The sequence below is a fragment of the Micropterus dolomieu genome, linkage group LG03, assembly GCF_021292245.1.
Source record: "Micropterus dolomieu isolate WLL.071019.BEF.003 ecotype Adirondacks linkage group LG03, ASM2129224v1, whole genome shotgun sequence".
NCBI lineage: Eukaryota > Metazoa > Chordata > Actinopteri > Centrarchiformes > Centrarchidae > Micropterus > Micropterus dolomieu.
In genome coordinates this window covers 30,017,507-30,037,805 of record NC_060152.1, presented here as the reverse complement: position 1 = coordinate 30,037,805, position 20,299 = coordinate 30,017,507, and the positions used below count along the sequence as shown (strand labels likewise).

General features: G+C 40.6%; 2 protein-coding genes across 5 annotated transcripts; one reads left to right on the top strand and one right to left on the bottom strand.

Moving 5' to 3' along the window:
• Window positions 1–2,559: 2,559 nt before the first annotated feature.
• Window positions 2,560–14,800, bottom strand: LOC123967736 (grainyhead-like protein 2 homolog). Of its 2 annotated transcripts, none has more exons than XM_046043951.1 (15): window positions 14,377–14,800; window positions 13,456–13,642; window positions 12,921–13,358; window positions 12,742–12,797; window positions 12,050–12,302; window positions 11,783–11,894; window positions 9,324–9,418; window positions 5,349–5,507; window positions 5,135–5,192; window positions 4,715–4,854; window positions 4,570–4,607; window positions 4,175–4,266; window positions 3,997–4,082; window positions 3,753–3,817; window positions 2,560–3,331 (listed from the first exon to the last, which is right to left on the bottom strand). In XM_046043951.1, the coding sequence occupies exons 1-15, from the start codon at window positions 14,388–14,390 to the stop codon at window positions 3,217–3,219; spliced, it is 1,908 nt and encodes a 635-aa protein (XP_045899907.1). In that variant the 5' UTR covers window positions 14,391–14,800; the 3' UTR covers window positions 2,560–3,216. The 2 variants fall into 2 exon arrangements, with proteins under 2 accessions (XP_045899907.1, XP_045899908.1); XM_046043952.1 differs by having other exon boundaries at window positions 12,152–12,302; window positions 14,377–14,798.
• A 620-nt stretch (window positions 14,801–15,420) lies between these two features.
• Window positions 15,421–19,092, top strand: LOC123967738 (zinc finger protein 706). Of its 3 annotated transcripts, XM_046043957.1 has the most exons (4): window positions 15,426–15,720; window positions 16,696–16,844; window positions 17,611–17,725; window positions 17,875–19,092. In XM_046043957.1, exons 2-3 carry the CDS (start codon window positions 16,710–16,712, stop codon window positions 17,704–17,706), a joined length of 231 nt encoding a protein of 76 aa, XP_045899913.1. In that variant the 5' UTR covers window positions 15,426–15,720; window positions 16,696–16,709; the 3' UTR covers window positions 17,707–17,725; window positions 17,875–19,092. The 3 variants fall into 3 exon arrangements, with proteins under 3 accessions (XP_045899912.1, XP_045899913.1, XP_045899910.1); XM_046043956.1 differs by having other exon boundaries at window positions 15,421–15,725; window positions 17,611–19,092; XM_046043954.1 differs by having other exon boundaries at window positions 15,451–15,720; window positions 17,611–19,092.
• The last annotated feature ends 1,207 nt before the right edge of the window (window positions 19,093–20,299 follow it).

The window sequence follows — 20,299 nt, the reverse complement described above, 5'->3', positions numbered from 1 at the left end:
GTGCTGTTCAGACGGTGTGAGCCAATCCTTTTCATGTGTGTCCCTCTCCCTGCTGTTCTCCTGGAGTTTTAACTCCGCCGATTTTTTTCCCCGCATGATGAAATACCAAAATCCGTCCGTCTACTTTAACTATTAGAAATAGTATCACTACTGTTTGTTGTGTTTTTTAAATGATGTACTTGTTCCACATATTTGTTAGTTTTGTCTAATACAGAGTGACAGAGAGGAGCCCCTCTCCATGCAGATCATCACACAATGATGGTCCTTTGACTTTAGTGTTGCAGACAAAGCAGCGCCCGCTAATCCAGGAACACATAAAAAGCTTAATTCATGAGGTTTTTGTAAAGATAATCTCTAACATTGCATGTGATTACAAAAGAGTAGAGGAGCAGAATCAGTTAGTGTCCTGGCTGGGGACAGTAAGTGATGCTGCCTCTTATTTGTTTGGAGCATGTAGACAGGAATAACACATTGTACCTTTTAATGTGACGATGTGAATGATACAGTTCAGCCTATAATAGCTTATTGAATAGATATTGTATCTTTGTATACGTTGGCCAATAAGTAAGAATAAGTTATTTTGACATAGTTTATAATAAGAGAGAGCACAGACTGTAAAATGTCCCACTCAGTGCCTATCTGTGTCAGAATTATTCAGAAAGCTCATTTAAGAAATCCTTGTGTTTGAGGATAAACGTATAAAAAAGAAAGAATATTAGCCAATATCAGATTTTTTTTTAAATTTCTGAATATAGAAAGGCTATATGAGGCTCGAATTGGCCTCAAAAATCTGGTATCAATTTTAGTAATCTGCTCCATAATTTCAAAATGCTCATAAATGAAAGTAGTTGGTAAAGCGCTACAGAGGAACCATCCTGTTGAACTGCCTCATATTATAATGAGATACAGTATGTGTTTCCTTGATTTTACTGCCTTTGACTTTATACTTGCAATTGGTGTCTCTTAGGGTCATAATCTAAAGTATTGGACTAAATAAATATTGACCTGATAACAGCGCTACATGAAATGTGGACACCATGAATGTCTGTACCACATTTCATGGCAGACATTTCACTCGCAGTCAAAAATGTCATCCTTTAGGTGGCGCTGGAGGAAAAGTCAGGAGGTCACGGAAGTCGGTAGGATTCATCCTCTGGGGTTTGTGAATGTCTGAACAAACTTTCATGGCAATTCACCCAATAGTTTTTGAGATACTTTTGTCTGGCCAAAGAGTCGTACTGACCAACATACTGTGAAAGAGTCTGTTGACCTGCTGTCCAGTTTTTCCTAGCTGTAATGTCAAATGAGGACTTTCGTCCGTTCACCTTGTCATCATGAGATCAGTGTGTCCTGACACACTGATCTGCAGTCTGTGTATTCTGTGTGGACTTTTATCCATGATTACAGAAAGGCGCACAGTGAAATAACCTGTTGGAAAGTGGAAAATTGACTCTCAAGTGTTGGAAAGTAAGGACTACAATTACCCACAATGCCCTCCCTTAAGCAGTCAATTAGCTAATAGCGGGCCTCCAGAAGTGACATGTCAGAGATGCACCACATTAATCACAGCTTCAAGCACACCTTGTTGTGATTAGACTACCCATCAGTCATTGGAACCAACACATGCATATTTCAATACGTTGAACATGCAAGCAGAATGCTTAAATAAGACATGTCCCCTACAGCCATCTAGACAATATTATGCAATTTGGGATATTATTTGTTAAAATCTTGGAAAGAGTTCAGGAAGGATATAGTAACCATCTTAAGTAATACTCTTCTAAGGAGGCCCGAATGTTTGTATGTGCAGTAACTACATGTATAAATGATAAGGTATTTACAAAAACAGACCTAAAAAATAAAGCCTTTACATTTTGACACCATTCACAAGAATTTGAAAAGCTCAGCTGATATCATGTGTGTAATTTTCAACTTCTGCATGTGAATGAATGCATTTATGCTGAATCCATCATGTCATGGCCTTTTTCAGGTTGTATAGGAGTATGGGTATTGGGACAGACTTTGTGTCTTTTATCAACTCACTGTCGTACATTTCCAAATGGTGTGTAGCCTCTGACCAACATTGCCATCCCTAGAGTCACCCGACTAACTGAGTTTGCACCAGGTCCTGACACTTAGGAACATTTCTGCATGGCATTTATACTGAATAAGACCAAAATTGCATTGTCAATATTGTTAGGCACTTCAGACTAAACTTTTACTTTTAATTAATAAGAGCAACTTTTGGGTTTCCTGGTCGTGAAACCAAAAACAACCTGACTGATTGGACTTCATGACCACTTACCTAATAGAAATGGGCTGCAGAGGATCTGGACCAAAATCCACTTATGAAGAACTTACCAACCAGAGTAAAGTCTCATAATCTGCCAACTGAAAATGGGTTCTTATTAATGGCTTGTAGTAACTGATTTATTAACCATTAATTACAACTCATAAGGCCTTCATAAAGGGTGCCCTATTAGAAAGTGGTACTGGATTATTTTACAACTGCAAACAAACAGATGTAAGAAGTAAAACAAATCAGGAAACACAAGAGACTGCATATAAAACTATATTTATTGACTCATTTAAAAGACTGTACAAGCTGTCAGCGAATCAGGTGTAACAGGCAGTGAGTGGGAACAGAGCGATTAGCAGTAGCCTCAGAAAGGATTGTGTTAATGGATGGACCAGTAAGGCCTCGTAAGTCCCTAACTAATGTCATAAATACTAATGACTACAGTCTCTTCAGTGAGAGGAAAGGCAATAAACACATGCACAGAAGAAGCAAACCGTTTAACAGCATCCTGGAGACCTGCTGTCTCGTTCCATAACGTGTAATTTTAGATCCTGAGACACCAGCATGTAAATCACAACCTGGGAAAACTGTTTCATTTCACTGGCACCCACTGGAATCATTTAGTACGCAGTAAAATATATGACCAATCAATAACAAACCACAAAACAGACAACCAAAAAAGATGAGGCGTATGTGGATTTTGCCTGCTGGATGGAGTTCAGATGATCCATGTAAGGCAACACACCCCACTGACACTCCTATGGGGCCTTCCTCAACGAACACATTTTGGCGTGGTCATCAAATACTGCTGGCGACGTTCACAATTATTACACATGGCATGGCTTCCCCCCCCACCAATCGTCACCTCTGTCTGACAATATGATGACTGATGAAAACAGGCATGTGGCTAGCAACCATCAGATCTCTGACAGAGTGACTCGCAAGGAGCCTGCTGAGCTCTCGATACCCAGGATGAAGGTGTCCTCGTTGCAGTAGTGCTGGATGATGTTGTCATCCATGTTCACCAGGACCCTGCATAAACAGACAAGAGTGCCCCTGTTCATTTAAAGCTAAATCTCTAATAAGGAAAAGTTTCCTCGCGCTAATCTGCATGTTTATGCATGGTTCCGAGACGATATATCCTGATATCTTTGGTCATCCCCTCAGTTTCCCTCTAATGGCTTTGTGGGGTTCACTGAAATAAATATTCCCATTAAAAATAAATTCCCATTAGCCTCAACCTCACTTTGTGTTTGTTGCTAAATAGTAAATGTTAACAAGCTACCGTGTTCACCATCTTAGTTTAGCATATTAAACATTATACCTGCTAAATATCAGCATTAGTAGTCATTAGCATTTAGCTTAAAGCTCCACTTTACCCAAGTACAGCCTCACAGAGAGGCTAGCATGACTGACAACTCTTAATTAATCTTGTTTCAGCAGTTTGACTCACCCTTTTTTGCTTTTTTGGTAAACTTTGGCCATCTTGTCAACAGGTACTGCATATTTCTCTGAGATCTGTGTAACACAGTGAAATTTTCAACATGATGAAATCACCTGAATCCCTGGCAGTGCAGTATCATCATTATTTACAAAATATTTAATGATCTTTAATGAACCCAGGACTTATGATGTTTAGAACCATGGATGCAATGTGATGATTTCAGGCTAAAGTACCTAAAAACGTTAATACTCACTGCCTCCATCAATGCTTTGAGGGTTGGGGTGCGAAGCATTAAGGCATCAAACACTTCATCACACTCCTTCCTTACGTACAGCAGAACTATGCATCGGATAGACAAAGCATAAAATGTTTAGTCAAACAATAATGTACAATGGAAAACATGTAATGAGAGAAAAGTGACATTTACAAACCTTTTCTTTCCTGTTCCTCTTTAGACTTTTTGGACTCAGGTGGACAGAGATCTTCCTCAGCAGCACATGACATCCTTTTCACCAGAACACTCCTGACACACACACAAAAACACACACACCCCACCATCAGCATTAAGAGAATGCTTCTGGATCCCTGTTTTTAATAAACAACAAGGACATTTTTTCCCCTCTTCTGTTGCAGAAGGTCTGATACAGACAGAGTTAAATAATCCCAAATCTATTTAACGGTCTTTAACCTTCCCTCAGTGGTATTTTCAACATGGAGAGATCATCAAAAATGAACCACTCAAAAGAGCTGTTACACAGCTGCACTGAACTGCAACACATGAGTTGAGAGTAAAGCAGAAGTGTGAAAATAACAGCATGATACTCACCCATCTCTGTTGACCTCCTCAGTGTTGAAAGCAAAAACCTGCAAATGGAGTAAAAAGGCAACATGAGGCACACTGCAAGACTGGACAGTGACTGGACATGTCCTGCAGTGTGTGCTGGACAGTGAGACAGAAAGAGGTCCCTCACCTGCCCCGCTCTCTGCAGGTTTCCAAAGTGAACGTCAGGAATGAAGAGGACAGGCTGGGAGTCCAGGTCCATCATGGTTTTGAACAGCGTGTTATCAGCCCTCTTAATGAGAGAGGTCGACCCCGAGCTGCCATTTTTCTCTAAACCAGAGAGAGCATGAACTCAGCATCTGTTGCCAAGCAACCATTCCAAGTACAGATTTGATAAGGTTTGATTATATTTGCCTGGCTTTTTAGTCTTCTGCTGAGCTCTCCTATTCAATTTCAGGGTTTCCTGGAAAGTGCTTTGTAACCTTGTTTCAGCTCATTTCAAATCAAGCTCACTAACATTATTTCTGTACATGACATTTAAAGTAATTCATATCAGTAATAATAATTAATTAATTTGCCAAACTGGAGAAGAAAGAAAGAATGTTTTTACCCTTCATCCTCTTCCTGAGCTGCTTCTTCTCCTCATCACGAAGCTTCCTCTCAGCGCCCTGCAAAACACCCAAGGTGGGGCGAACAGGACCAAAAACGCAGAATATGCACAAAGATGTTAAAAGTACAGTTAAAAACCTTTCATCCACGTTTAAAATGATCAGCTCATTGCTGACCAGACCAGGATGCCGACTGTGCCAGCAGGCCATCCTCACCTTGTCGCAGAAGACCTTGATCTGAGCGAAGGCCCTGTGAATGGGTCTGCTGCTGCAGCTATTGTAGCTGTAGGTGTCGATCTGGATTATCAGAGGCATCCCCTTCACGCCCTTCTGTGAGGAGAAGTCTGTGCTCAGACAGTTCACAGAGATAAAGATCTAGGAAATAAAAATATAAGACAGAAGACAGAGTATGTTTCTGGAGTTTTGTGAACTACAACAAGCAGTGAGCGAGATGGTTTTCAAATAGGCGTCAGGCATCCGTGATTCCTAACCAGGTGTACATATAACCCAGGGAGTACTTTAGCAGTTACCAGGGGCTATGTGGAAAGATTGTACAGTGGCTCATTTAATTTAAAAAAAATTTAGATTATGATTTGATTTGATTTGATTAAAAAAAGAAAAGTATCCTCATATTGAGTCACCTGAATATCATGTGAGTGCATGAAAACTAATTAGCAGGCAAGCAGAGAGGTCCAAAGCTAGCGATTTGAAATAGTTCATTAAAAGTAAAGGATATAAAACCCTTAGCTGCGTTTTACTATTTATCGATAAATGGTTGAAATAGTTTGCTAAACGTAATGGCTACCGCTGAAATAGCTGAAGCTGATGCATGTTATTGAGCGCTGAAAAGGCTAAACACTGACAGTGTCCACTTTTATATAGTTTGAACACATTTGGAACATGACGGGTGGTGTCAGGGTACCGGGCATCATCTGACAGGGCTGTGGAGGCTGGGAACCACACAGTCATACAAGGAAGTTAAATTTTTATATTAAAAAAAACATTTGTCATCATAAATCTCTCAGAGTTGGCAGTGATGGTGAATGAGAACATGTAGTTTAACATTTTGTTCCACCTTATCTGAAATCTTTGACACCTTTCTACAACCGTAAATCATCTCAGTAGTATAGAGACTTTCTTGTAGGTGGACTGTTCACATGTAAAGAAGGTGAGAATCTTGCCTGGATGAGTTCTGAGGTCAACCGGGGTTTTGTAGAAACCAGGAAATTAATCACTTTAATTATCTAATAACTGTCTTTGTTTTTATAGCCAGTCTGGCTCAGATGAGGAGTCCGATCTAATGCCGATTTTGTTCCCTTGTGAATCTTCACTTGACTCATAAATCTGACGCAGACATGAGTGAGAGGGCCACAGGGTCATGAGTCACAGCAGCAGTTCACAGGCCATAAAGCAACACTCAGCCGTGCAAATGTGTCCCACCACCTCTCTCCGTATGTTAAATGTTTTATATGCTGATAAATTAGCTTCCAATCTGTGAGAACACACTTGTGAATGATATTAATTTAAATCGATTTAGATTGTTGTTTTGCGTACTGGAATACTGTATTGCAGGTGGATTATTATTGTCCCAGACCTCTCTGGGCCAGAGCTTTTAAAAATGGAAGGCTTTGCTCCAAAATCACTAAATAATGTAGCAGAGCTGATCTGCTGCCTTGCTGAGCTGCTGAATCTTTTAAGAGCTTGTGAGAGCAAAACAGAATTCACAAAACCTCACCCACATCAGAGTACAGTACAGTCCTGTAAAGATTTTAAACCATGAAGTGTACACTATGAACACTACTATGTGTGGTTATGCTCATACATTTACATGACAGAACCGATTCCCATGATTTATGATATTTGTTTAATGCCAAAGCATCTTAACATAAACTCCTGATGAATTTTCCAGTTAAACAGGACCGACAGCCTGAGCAACAAGTCAGCAGAGACGACTAACGGTAGAGATTCCTCACCGCAGGCTCAAAAGCAATTTTCCCACTACACAGCATCAACAGCATCGTGTCTGAACCTGCAGAGGTGAGGGCTGATTGCTGGAAAGGCCTGGAGCACAAATGAGCCTCCACACACCTCCACAAACTCACACCTCCATAGACCCAGGCCATTTATATGTATCAAGAAGCACCCGACGTGTTGCTGCTAGCATCTGTGTGTGTGTGTAGGAGTTTTGTTGTGTTTGCGCATACTGCATGTGTGAGCATTCAAATACCTTCCTAAAAAGAGAAAGGTTCATGAGGGCACTGGTAAGTGGCTGCTCGGTGCCATCCGCTCAACCCAGCACAAACAAACACACAAACACAAAAACAGGCATCCTGCAGGAAGCGGCTCATCTCCCCTACCAACACAATTCACACTATTCCTCATTACAATGAAGATGATGATTGTTGCTTGGCAACAGAAGAGCCATGCCAAAACAAAAAAACATAACTCATCATTTGCACCAAAATACCAATTTTGCGTGTCAGCTCATCATGGCCTGACTGCACATCCAATTATGTTTGGAAACCACAAATTCTAGGTGGCACAACAAAGAGAGAAAGAGAGATGTGATAAGTGACATGTGTGCACACATCTATCATCACAATGTCAGAGTTGTGCTTTCTCAGCCTCTTCCACCTTATTTCCAGCAAGCTCTGACCTAGCATGCAATACTGTGATTGTAAACAATATTCTAGGGAATTGGGGAAATCCTTAAGCCTGACAAGATGAGATCAAATTAATATTGCAATATCAAAAAGATGATTACACACACACACACACACACACGTCTAAAACATTTTAGCTTACTGTGTTAGCATGCTAATTAGTACTCAACACAAAGTACAGCTGAGGCTGATGGGAATGTATAGTTTTGTAGGTACTGAACACATTTAAATGTTGACCTGATGATGGCGCTAGAGAAAAAGTCACCAAATGTTATGGCAGTCCTTCCAATAGTTGAGACATTTCACTCATACACACACATGCTCTCACACATTTCAAAAAATGTTCACCTACGAGATGAAAAGTCAGGACAAGAAAAACTAAAAGAAGTGGATGTTTATCAGGCACAGAGGGGCTATGAAAAATATGCTATCAACTTGCTTTATGGGAAGTATAGGATCAAGAGATTTGGGGCTTGACCCCAAATTAGGGAGTTGAAGTCGGGATCCCTCCAACACAGCTTCACAGGTTTTGATCTCACACCCCCAAATTGACATAATCACATAATCAACCCCTTTAAGATGAAACTAAGCAAACTTTAACTGTTTTCTACAGCTGGAGTGTGTTTCTTTCATGTCTTTAACTACAGATGATGATGATAGCTTAAAAGGGATGTCTGAGATCTAGTGGCTTTCCATCTACACGAGGTCTACAATATATTCGCAAACTAATAGACACTGGCACATTGTTGTGGTCAGGTGTAGAAAAACCGAAACTGAATGAACACAGCTTGATGCTAAATCATCACACCACCACCTGAACACACTAAAAACAATTACAGTGGAGTGATGGTTTCTGCCAAACAGTAAATATTTATCCAAAAACCAACAAAACTGCAATTACCTCTCTTACAATGAGGCTGTTTGCAGAGTTCTCATTAAGTTTGAGCTGAATGGGAGTCACAGCCACAATCTGCTGAGACCAAAACACCCTGAAGGTGGGCTGTTGCTGTGTGTATGTGGGTGTGCGTTTACTCATTGTTTGATATTTGTCTTTAGCCAACTGGCCGCCTTAACAAAGGTGAAATCTGAGAGGCTCCTTTCAGGGTGTGTTGCTGTGTGCCCGGCATGTCTGCGATCCCAAAACTTGACACAACACATAGCAAGAGCCGCGCCCTCTGTCACAGAGGCCAGCGGGGTTGAGGGTGGACAAAGGGGTCTGGCATATGCTCCACCAAGCCACCTGAAACCCTGAGGTGTCAACAGTCTGCTGACATAAACAGCACAGAGTGAGAGTCAGCTAAAGAGTCTTCACAGTTTCATTGAGCAATCTTTCCCACAAGTGGCTACAAGTTTTGTACTAACAAAAAGAAAGAAAAATGTGACAAAACCAAATTGTTAACTGCCTGGGTGTGAAAGTGAAGGTACAGTTAGAGAATAAACAGTGAAAGCTACTTCATTTGACCTGTTTCACTCACTAGATCAATCATTTCTTGCTTTGACTTCAACTCCTTATTCCCTGCATTTTTACCTTGGCTTCATCATTGACATCCCATGTGAAAGAGACAGCATTGTAGGCGATTTCCTCCACATTGCCGATAGTGCTGAAGCTCTCCTTGTAGTCGGCTGCGTGCAAAGTAGAGATCAGAGAAAACTGTTTCAGTGGATGTTGGATGCTGAAGTGTGGGGTTTTTGTAACATTTCACGACACTTTCAAAACTGTGGCAGAAGCAGCAATGTAAAAACAGCGCATTACAAGTAAAAGTTCTCTATTTAAAATATTTGTTCTGCAGAAAAATGACCACTGTGACAAATATATATTGTTATATATTAACAGATTGTTAATTCAGATGCATCATTGCATAAATAACATTTTATTGTTGCTGCTGGTAAAGGTGGAACTAGTTCAAACTACTTTATACTTTTCAGTAGTTTAGTCCTGTAATTACAAACCTCCAAAGGGTCACAAAATAAATCTGGGGGGTTGTGAGATTTTTTATGGGGTTGGTTACTTTTCTCTAATTTTTGCTTTTTTGTGAAATATTACACCTTTACCTCCTTGGGCCTCATTCACTTAATTTAAATGAACCAAATATGAGAGTCTCTTTGGTGGAACTGATAACAGCTTTGTTTCACAATCCATAAAAGGTTGTAATTTTAACTATGCAATGTACTGTATAATATGTTATCATATGTTTTTTAATGTAAAATCTTAATCTGAAAAGAAACTAGTAACTATAGCTGTCTGATAAATGGAGTTAAATGTTTTAGCGGAGGTATTAAGTAAAATGGATGTACTAAAGTAAAGTACAAGAACATCACAATTGTACTTAAATACAGTACTTGTACTTAGTTCCTTTCCACCAGTGTTTATATGCAATTAGACTGTTTACGTTTTAGAACGTTAGAACATTTATCTTACATACAGTATCTATCTATCATAATCTAGCATCTTTTCACCCGTGAAATGATTTTGCCAACCAATCAAGTTCCAAAAAAAATTCAATAAGGTCATTGTTCCTCCTGAAACACTCAACTGCTGCTCACATTGCTTATTTCCACATTAGGTTATAGATTTTGCCATGAAACTGGCATGAACTTGCCACAGACAAAACCACCAGCATCTGACATCACTGCCTCATTCCATTGAGGTTTTAACCACAGGCTGAGGCCTGTCTCTTGCTGATCGTACAGGATATGGCCTCAGTCCAGGACCCCACCTATTTCTCCTGCTAACGTCTATGCAAATGCAGACCCATTAGCTGTCTCTTCACAGTGCTCCTGTGGGAATTGAGGATTGACAGTTATTCAAATAGTGTTGGGTTTCACCTCCAGATATGTGACAGGATCCTCCTGGAGTCTCCGGCAGGTTTGCCACCTGCTTATTCTCTATATGCCTCTAAGGTTTTGTGGAGCTCTGTGTCCAAATATCGATATCCAAGTGTGACATTCAACACCGAAGTGTGTGTGTGTGTGTGCCCCATTTTGTATCTGGGCCTATTCCCCATCTGTTGTACTTATAAACCCCATCAAGCCACAGGTGCCTCAAATGTGTTACCATCATACCTGACCCAAAGTAGCCAAATCCATCCTGTCTCAATGACTACTGTCCTGTGACTCTTACACCCCTTACACCCCCACGATTCACCTTACGCCGTCACAGCTAGAGCAGAAGAACACCTATGCCAGGATCCTCTTTATAGACTTCAGCTCAGCATTTAATACAATCATTCCACAGCAGCTGGTGGAAAAGCTGGAAGTGCTGAAGGTGGATACTGGCACCTGTAACTAGGTCCTCCATTTCTGAACACAACAGCAGCAGAAGGTTAGGGTGGGCAGCCGTATTTCAAGAACCATCGCAACGAGCACAGGTTCACTTCAAGGGTGTGTCTTGAGCCCCCTACTGTTTAGCCTATACACCTCCGAGTGCACTGCCAGACTCAGCAACAACCACATCATAAAGTTTGCAGACGACACAGCAGTGGTGGGACTCATCAGGGACAATAATGAGTCGGCATTTAGGATGGAGGGACTCAGGAAAGCACGTCTCCCTTCTGTACACCTCACTACCTTTTACAGGGGCGCCACTGAAACCATCCTGAACTATGGTCTCTCTTCCTGGTTCGGAAGCTGTACGGCCTATGAAAAAGAACAGCTAAACAGGTTTGTGAAGACAGCCAGCAAGATCACTGGTGCACCACTCCCCTACCTAAGTGAGATCTACCAGCAACGCTGCATTTGCATCATTCAGGACGTAAACCATCCCATACCATCTTCTCCTTCCTGCATCTGGGAGGAGGTACAAAAGTATCAGCTGCAGATCGAGCAGGATGCTAAACAGTTTTTTTCTACAAGCAGTGAGAATCATAAATGGACTGTCGCCCCTCCTCATATTAGGATAAAAAAAGTTTTATCTCTATCATTGTCTCTCTTATCTCTATCTCTAGCAGGCAGGGCCGTCAGTGAGCAGGATAACAATCATCATCTTACCAATGTCCAGGACTCTCTGTTTGGCAGTGTGCTGGCGGGAGTGCCAGTATTTCCAATTCTTCAGCTGCTCGTCTCTGCACTTGTCTTCCCCAAAGACAACCATGATAACACTCTGAAGTTGAAGCAAAAATTTGCAAACTATATTACAGTTTAGTCGGGCCAAAACAGAATGGATCAAAAACAGCAAGGTTTCCCAATAAGCTCACATTAAAACCCTTAACCTCACCCTCTACACTTCTTCTCCATGTACTATCTCCCCTCCCTCACCTGTACAATACTGTCCCGCTGCAGATCAGAGCCTCCCATGGTGCATTGCTCACTATTGGATGGGCCCCCAGCAGGCCCGTGTGATGGCGTCGGTCCACTCACCCGCACTTTGCCTCTGGGCTGACGTAGGGACGATCTGAGGCTGGTCTTCAACAGTGTCAGAGCGTAGAACTGGCCCCGGTTCAGGTAAGCCATGGGTCCTTCTACCTGCCGCGGCCGCAGCGACATGCTGGCCTCCATATAGTACTGGAAACTGTCATTGTGAAAACATATGCAATGATGACAGCGATTGAAGCCTACTAACAACTGTGCTGCACTGGGCGACATTATCCTTCATTACCAATCTCACACACACTGTAGTTTATTTTGACTCAGTCACACAAATGTGTATTAATGCAGGGATGAAAGTAGTCCCCAACAAACACTATAAACCTCTGTGAATAACATTTGCTAAAAACTACAGTGCCCAGCTGTGTTAGGGATTACTGGGTCTTTTAAAAAAATTAAACGATGTATTTGTGACCCAGGTCAAGAGAGGACTCCTGAAGATTTTGCATCTTCACCAAGAATGAATGGTTTTGGGGTTTAGATCCACAGAAAGGCTGGGGAAGTCCGCTGGTTTTGGTCTTTTCGTGGGATGTGTCATAATGTCTTTGATTTGTCGTCTGTATGTTTATGAAATTTAAACTTACACTGGTAGACTGTAGTGAAATTCATCAACTCCTGAGGAGGGACTTCTGTGGTATGTCTGTTAAAGAAGACGGCGTGTTTCAGAAGGAGAAATGCAGGAAACTGCTACTAACGGAGAAAAAAAATCCTCCAAATTTGATCCTGATTTAAAAAGCGAGACAGAATACCACCTCCACCTCACCTCTCCTTCCACAGCATCCTCATATGTGCTGTCTGGAGTGCTTCTCCGTTCATCTTTCAAATACCCATCGAGGGGCAAATCGTAGTGGCTTTGCTCATAGACCATCCTTATCTGCTCTCTGGGTTCTTCACGATGGGAACCTCCAGAACAGGGCACTCCCATAGAAGTCTGGCCCTCTGTCTTGACCAGAGCCAGAGCCGCCCCATCTCCACCTTTACCATTTCCTCCTCTGGTATCTCCTGCAAGGCAGTTAGCTCCATACTTGGAGCCCTGATCTTCTGTAAGGGTGCTGTTCTGTAAGGAGAGGTTGACAGGCATGGATCTGAGAGCCTGAAGGTGGTGATCTAGTATCTCCAAGCTCCCGCAGTTATCTGGCCCAGTAGCAGAGGGCTCTGTGGGTTTAACACCACTAGAGGCACGTCTCCTCTCTCTGGGAACCTGACAGGGTTAAAGCAAATAAGATCTGAAATAAATCAGAATATATTATGTGAAAATTGTCTAAATATTAATTTGTCTGTTATCAAGCTTTCCACACCTTGTAGTAGTCATACAGCATCCCCAGTGCTGCTGCACTGTCCTCATCTCCATTGATGCTCATCATGGCCTTAGTGGCAGCAGTCAGTGGGTTCTCCAGGTAGTTCCTCCACGCCTCATCCTCGCTGCTGAACACTCTGCGAGAGGGCACCAGCACTTCATTTGGTACCACCACCACCAGCCGCTTACTGAGAGGTCGAAAGGACAATGGGAAAAGACAATAAGCCATGTTGCTGCAAAGTCAACCTGTCATTAACAGAAGCCGTGTCTGCCAAGCCACCAAGTCAGCCCCAGGCTGTTTCTCACCAAACTTCAATGTAATTGCCTGCTCCATGTGACATGTGTTTATGTAAGGTCACTTCTGAGGAATAACTGCTCATATCTCACATCTAATTAACAAAAAGCTGTCCTGATTCCGTTCTGAAAATGTCAATATGACATGAGAGATGTATTTTAAATAGGTTATTTTGGAGACATCATTCAGAGAGGTTGGCAAGAAGAGACGGTGTGTAGAAGATCTCAAAGGGCACCCATTGTACAGTTTTTAATATTCACAGTTAAGCCAAATCTTTAGCAAAAATTATAGCACATAATAACAGTAATGTTTAACAGCACCTCAATGAATTACATTAGGGTTTTCATAATACAAAATCACTAAAATATTGCCATTATATTAATTTTGGTCATTTTTGCAGTGTCTGTGATGCAGTTGGGGCCTTTTTCTCTTGTACCACTTGATAAAAACGGCTCCTTATTAAATAAAGGAATAATCGTGAAGGAATTATGTTTTTTTAATCAATGATAATGTTTCTGCTGCCTGTATGCAAAGACAAAAGAGACAAAATGCATCTAAAACATCTTAAGCAAATTGTAGTAAAACTAACAGAAGTTATAATTAGTAATATTAATTATTTTCTCTTACCTGTCCAGGTCCATGTTGCCTCCAGGACACTCTGGTGTTTTGTAGGAGTTGCTTGAGAAACAGGACTTTCTAGTTAGTGCAGGTAAGTCTGTGTGGGAGACTGAGAAAACTAGGTGCGCAAGAGGCAGGCTCTATTTAACTTCTCAGCCAAAATAGCCAATGAAATCATCTGTAATCTTGCGTACTGAAAAACATTCGAATGTCTTTGATATTAGGTTCACAAAAATTGAGCCTACACTGACTAACGGGGAAAAAAACTACATTTCTTGCACGGGCAGACTTGTATCGTGTTGGAAGAAGTTGGTAAATTAAGACATGGGTACAGCATGTGAAACGGCAGGATAAACAAGGAAACGAACGTTGCCTTTCTGATTGGTTAGATTTCTATACAGGTGGTACAGTCGTTCCCCCATTGGTGAACAAGGAGGGGAAGTGCATGACCTGAAATGAGGGAAAGGTGGCCCTGTTAAAATTCAGCTTCTGTCTCTTCCACACTGGTGCTTTTCTTCAGTGCTATATTGTCCTCAGGTGTCAACTATGCTCTTACTTTAAGAAAGCTGAAGTGGGCAGGAAAGTAGTGAACGACAACATGTAATACGCACCCCTCGCTCAGTTGGGTCACGTTTTAAGGGACTGTAGTATTTTTCAAGGCGCTCCTATGAGTTGTCTTTATTTGATGAGACTAAATATATGAATAATACAATCACTGAAATTGAAAAGAATGTCTGTAGTTTTAATATTTGTATTAAATAGGCTAATATGCCAGATACAATATATTATCTTAATCATTATTGTTTTGTACGGATTCAATATAAAGTAGGAAAAAAGTATTGTCGCTGGTCTTGACCTTATTGTCGTCTGTACCGTGACACCTTGTGGTAGGCATTCAATTTTGCACCGTTCAGACAGAAAATAGTAATCATCAGAGGGCCTATATGAATCCACAAATGTGGTTTGCTATTCGCGTTTTTTATTTAAAGTAAATCTATATGTTTTTTTTATATATATAAAGGGCTACTTTAAGTTAATAAACTGTGGTATAGTCGTATTTAAGAGTTTTCTGTGAATGGCCTTGAAAGTCTTTTCTGTTGCAAGAGATGGAACCGATGCTGCCTTTACGTGCTGTCAGATAATTTCCAAAAAAGGGCCACATCCATGCAAAACCGACAAGCTTCCGTCGCCGCTGACACACACTTGAAGGCAGCACAGTTGACATCGAGGGCATGCGCAGTAGCACAGTGAGGACAAACCACTGGCAGCGCCGGAAGCTCCAGAGGACTCAACCTAGCATTTCCTGATTTCTGTTGTGGTGGCTATCTTCAGAAATACATTTATTTTTCACTGGTAAGGTATTTACCAAATCTGTATTATGACTCTTAATGCCTAACATCTAAACTGCCTAATATTCTGTCCGTGTTTTCTCATGCTATTCTACCTCGCTAACCTAGTGTCAGTGATAGCAACCGGCTAACAGAATGCGCGTCTCTCTTAACGCTTGTTGGAAATTTAATTATTGTTATGTTTATGATATAAATGTACTTAAAGACGCGAGTATTGTGTTACTACGACGATCATTTCTTCCACAGTAAGTTAACCCTTTGCAACCTCCTTAACGAAACGCTCGGTGGCTAGCTAAAGTTGGCTAACTTGACCCCTAACCAGCCTTCTCTGATAACCTTTAGCTGAGGTCTGGGAGCCGGATGAGAGCGATGCACGGCTGGGAGACTGACCTCATATCCACCACAGTGGCCATGGGTGGATTACATTTTTAATATTTAAGGTTGCTGAGTGAGTTAACCTAGAGTTACAAGCAAGGACAGAAAGTGTTACTGCTTTCCGGCACATACTGTTTCTGAGATTGCTGATCGATCCGTGTATTGTTAAAATATTCGTCCCTTCACAGTCGCTATTATTCAAAAAGTTAATATAGACACATGACTGACCTAGTTCTAGTATTATGTATATAATAACTATCTGCAGTCTGAATTTCTTTGGGGAAATTTCCATGTTAATTGCATTATCCCTGTGACCCACAAAAAACAAATTAACCTAGTTCTAAAAAGATGCTTCACAGCCACTGCTGCCTTGCACATACATTTTTGAAGTGTATTGATCTTATAAGACCGTTGTCTTAAAATTGATACTTCATCTGAAGCCTCACCTGGTGTAACTGATTTGTGTGTTCAGTTAGTGCGTCTCAGTTGCTCAGTGCCTTTCATTTTCCTTTCCATCCCCTTCTCAGAAGTTATTGTTACTGCAAGCTAGGTTTTATAGTCTTTCTCAGTTCACCTTCTTCACGGTGTTGTATAATTTCTTCAGGTCTAGCATCAGATATGGCCCGTGGGCACCAGAAGTTCCAGTCCCAGCAGAAGAATGCCAAAAAGCAGGCAGACATCAAGAAGAGCAAAGGCCATGACCAGAAGGCAGCAGCTAAGGCTGCTTTAGTATACACGTGCACGGTGTGTCGGGTATGTGCTTAGGCGGAAAACAGAACTTTTATGAGTTTGGTATTTTTTAACCATGAAGTTAAGCTGGGGGAGGGCAGACAATAAGCCACATGCCTTCCAGGTTAGACACTCAAAAGCTTTTCTTTAAAAACTCTCTCAGAAAGTTGGTTGAGGAGGCTTTGCCCAAATTTCTGTGTTTCCGAGACCTCTTCAATGATTGTCCATATGCACATTGCAGGAATGAAAATGGGCAGAACTCCCAATTGCTTCGTGAACTCTTCTCCGCATTCCTCGTATTCCTAACACTGTCTGTGTTTGTGGCTGAATAGCTGGGACAGATATGAGCTGACATGCCATCCTCTCTTCCTGAAATTAAACACTCACCAGGAAAGGTGGTGACCTCTATGTTCCCTGTCAGTGAAATACTTGATTTGCTTCAGCCTGATAATTAATCTCTTGTCCCAGTGATTACTGACAACCAGCTTCTCACCTCGCCTATGAAGGTAGCCGTTCTGAAAGAGAAAGAACAAGTTGTCATTTTAACGTGGTGGACGATGCGTCTTTTCATCCATCAAATGACCTTGTGAAAGACCAGATATCCACCTTTATGGCGCTGATGATGTACCTGGACAAACTGACATCATTTTATGAGCATATAATGTAAATAGGCCAGACTCGGCTGGATGCCTAGTATATGAATACATTTTTTATGAAAGTGCTTTTCATATACTGTCTGTTTAAATGTACATTTCTAATTTTCCTTTTTTGCTTTCCCATACTTTCTCAGACACAAATGCCCGACCCGAAGACCTTTAAGCAGCACTTTGAAAGCAAACATCCAAAGTCCCCAATGCCCCCGGAGTTGGTCGGTGTGGAGGCGTAACAGATTCACCCCTCTTTCAGTAAGACAGTTGGGGTTCAGGACAGGCTTTTACATTTTGCAATATTTCAAATTATATTCAGTTGTTCATTATTTTCAGTACATCACATTCAGTTGTTTTTCGTGCTGGGTGGTACTTGTCTGCCTGCCCATGGTCTTTTTTTTTTGCAGATTGGATTTTTTAGAAAACTATCTTCACTTACCAGAATTTGATCCAGGGCCAGTTCTTAAGGTAGACCTGTATATGTTCCATCTTTGATTGTATGCAATATTATCTGATTTTTTTCTTGTCCATGGGCTCTACCACCATTACACCATCTCAGCGCTCCCACTATTTCAGGACAAGCTCTGAATTTAGAAGAAAATATGAATTGGCTCTGGCTCAGCTGAACACAGTTGTAACACTGAGATGATACTTGGATCCAAATCCAATGTACTGTGAAACTCATTCATAATGTTCTTGGAAAGACACTCATTCAAAACCACTAATAATTTGTTCTTTTGAGTAGATTCAGATGTACTTCCAATCTGCACTGATTTTCCATGCCTAGATAATTTCTAACATTTCAGGACGCGTCTGTAGCTTTTGTTCATATAAAGAATATATTAAACATGTTGTGCTACACGGGTAATGAAACTCTGCATTGCATTTCCCCCTCAGATTTTCATGAGATGTATTTAGTTCATGTCCACTATGTATCTTTCTCACATGCAACAAAGTTGTAAAAGTTGACCAGAGAGGGCACTGCAAGCCAACTCACGGCAAATCTTTCAATGACATAATTTTCTCTACTCCTCTTCTCATAAAGCAATGTGATGACTGCATAAAACATTTATATCTTTCACCGTGAGAAGTGGTCTGATGAGTGAAGATAAAAGTTTGCACTGGGTGTTGTAAGTGAGCTACTCCTTTTCTCCCAGTTTGTCATTGTAATAAGAAATAAGTGTTATAAATGTGTGCACCACTGTCGTATTTGATGATTCAGTTAATCACTATTGTATTTTTCAGTGTAACCTGTCTTAAACTATCATTTCAATGTGAAAATTATCCCAAGTGCACTCTCACACTATTTAGTGTTATCCTGTCATGATGGTGCAAAAGTATTTAGCCTTTGAACCTGCATTATAAGTCAGAACTACATTACACTGTAAGTTATCGTTCGTTCGTATTTTTATATTTGTTTCTTTTCATAGCATACTAACAGACAGAGAATCCATTTATAGAAAGGATCTATTTTCAATACATTTGGACCAACTGGTCATTAACCACTGACACTGTATCACTGTGCTAAAGTCTGGACTAACAAACAGCCACGTTTTTACTTTTATAATAACCATATCTTTGTCCACACAATGTTAATAGCCTTTTAATAAATGTGTTACTTTTTGCTCGTGTGTATATGTGTAAGTGTTTGTGTTAGGTTGTTTAATAGCCTTTTGAGTTTCCACCTACTGTGTGGGTTATTAGTCTAATGCTAATTCAGACCTCACCTGATTCAAACCAATAATTGTGTACGGTTATTGTTAAACCATTATAATCACTACCACATTACAGTTAACACTCCTGTGAGCATCTATAAACCTGCCATGAAGGTGGAAATGAATAAGTATAATTAATCACACTCCTTCATCTACCTCTGCTTCTGACCCCATAAATTTAATTTCAATAATCTGAGTTTTAGTAGCTTGTCAGTTTCTACCCTGGTGAGAGAACAAGACCCATCTTAACAGTTGCTCATCCACACAGTTTATGATGAAAACAATTCTCTTTTTATAAGGTTTCTTTTCTTGCTACTGTCGCCAAGTGCTTGCTCATGGCGTCAACTATTGGGTCTTTGTAAATAACATTACAAAGAGCACAGTCTAGACCTGCTCTATGTCAAAAGTGTAAAAGTACAGATAACTTCTGTTATGAATTGGCACTATAAAAATAAAATTGAATTAAAATTTAAGAGTGAGAAATGTAGCGTGAAGGTAATAATGACTCAGTGGGAGGGTTATAATGTTGGTTCTGAATTAGTCACACTCTATTAATGCCGTTATCCCTTTGTTTGCTTTAGAAGAGCTGTGTTGCCAAAGAAATGTAATCCCATAAGATAAGATATACAAGCACATAGGTAACCATACTCTACACACAGAAATTTAAACAAAACTGGTACTTCATCAACAGCGTATGTGAGACAGGTGTACATACTTGTGCACAATGCCTGTGCTACAGATATGTGTGGCTACACTTCGATACACACAGTACATACAGTATTCTCCCATCTATATATACATACTTGATATGTAGACTCCATATGTTTCAAACTGACTCTAATGGGGGCAGCCTTTGCTTATCTAAATGGTGAATTGCCATTTGTAATTTTTTCATGTTTTGCGTGTTTTTTAAGGGGTGAATTGTGAAACCGACAAAAGTCAAATTGCATTTATTACATTCCTGTCTTAGTCTTTATAGTATGACTGAACTGATTTGCCGTGTTGGGATTTTTTTCTCATTTATATATATGTATGTAAAACACAACAGCATAATAAAAAAGCGCTATAGTCAAAAATACAGTAATAGTGTGACAGGCTACAGTGTGGTTACACCACA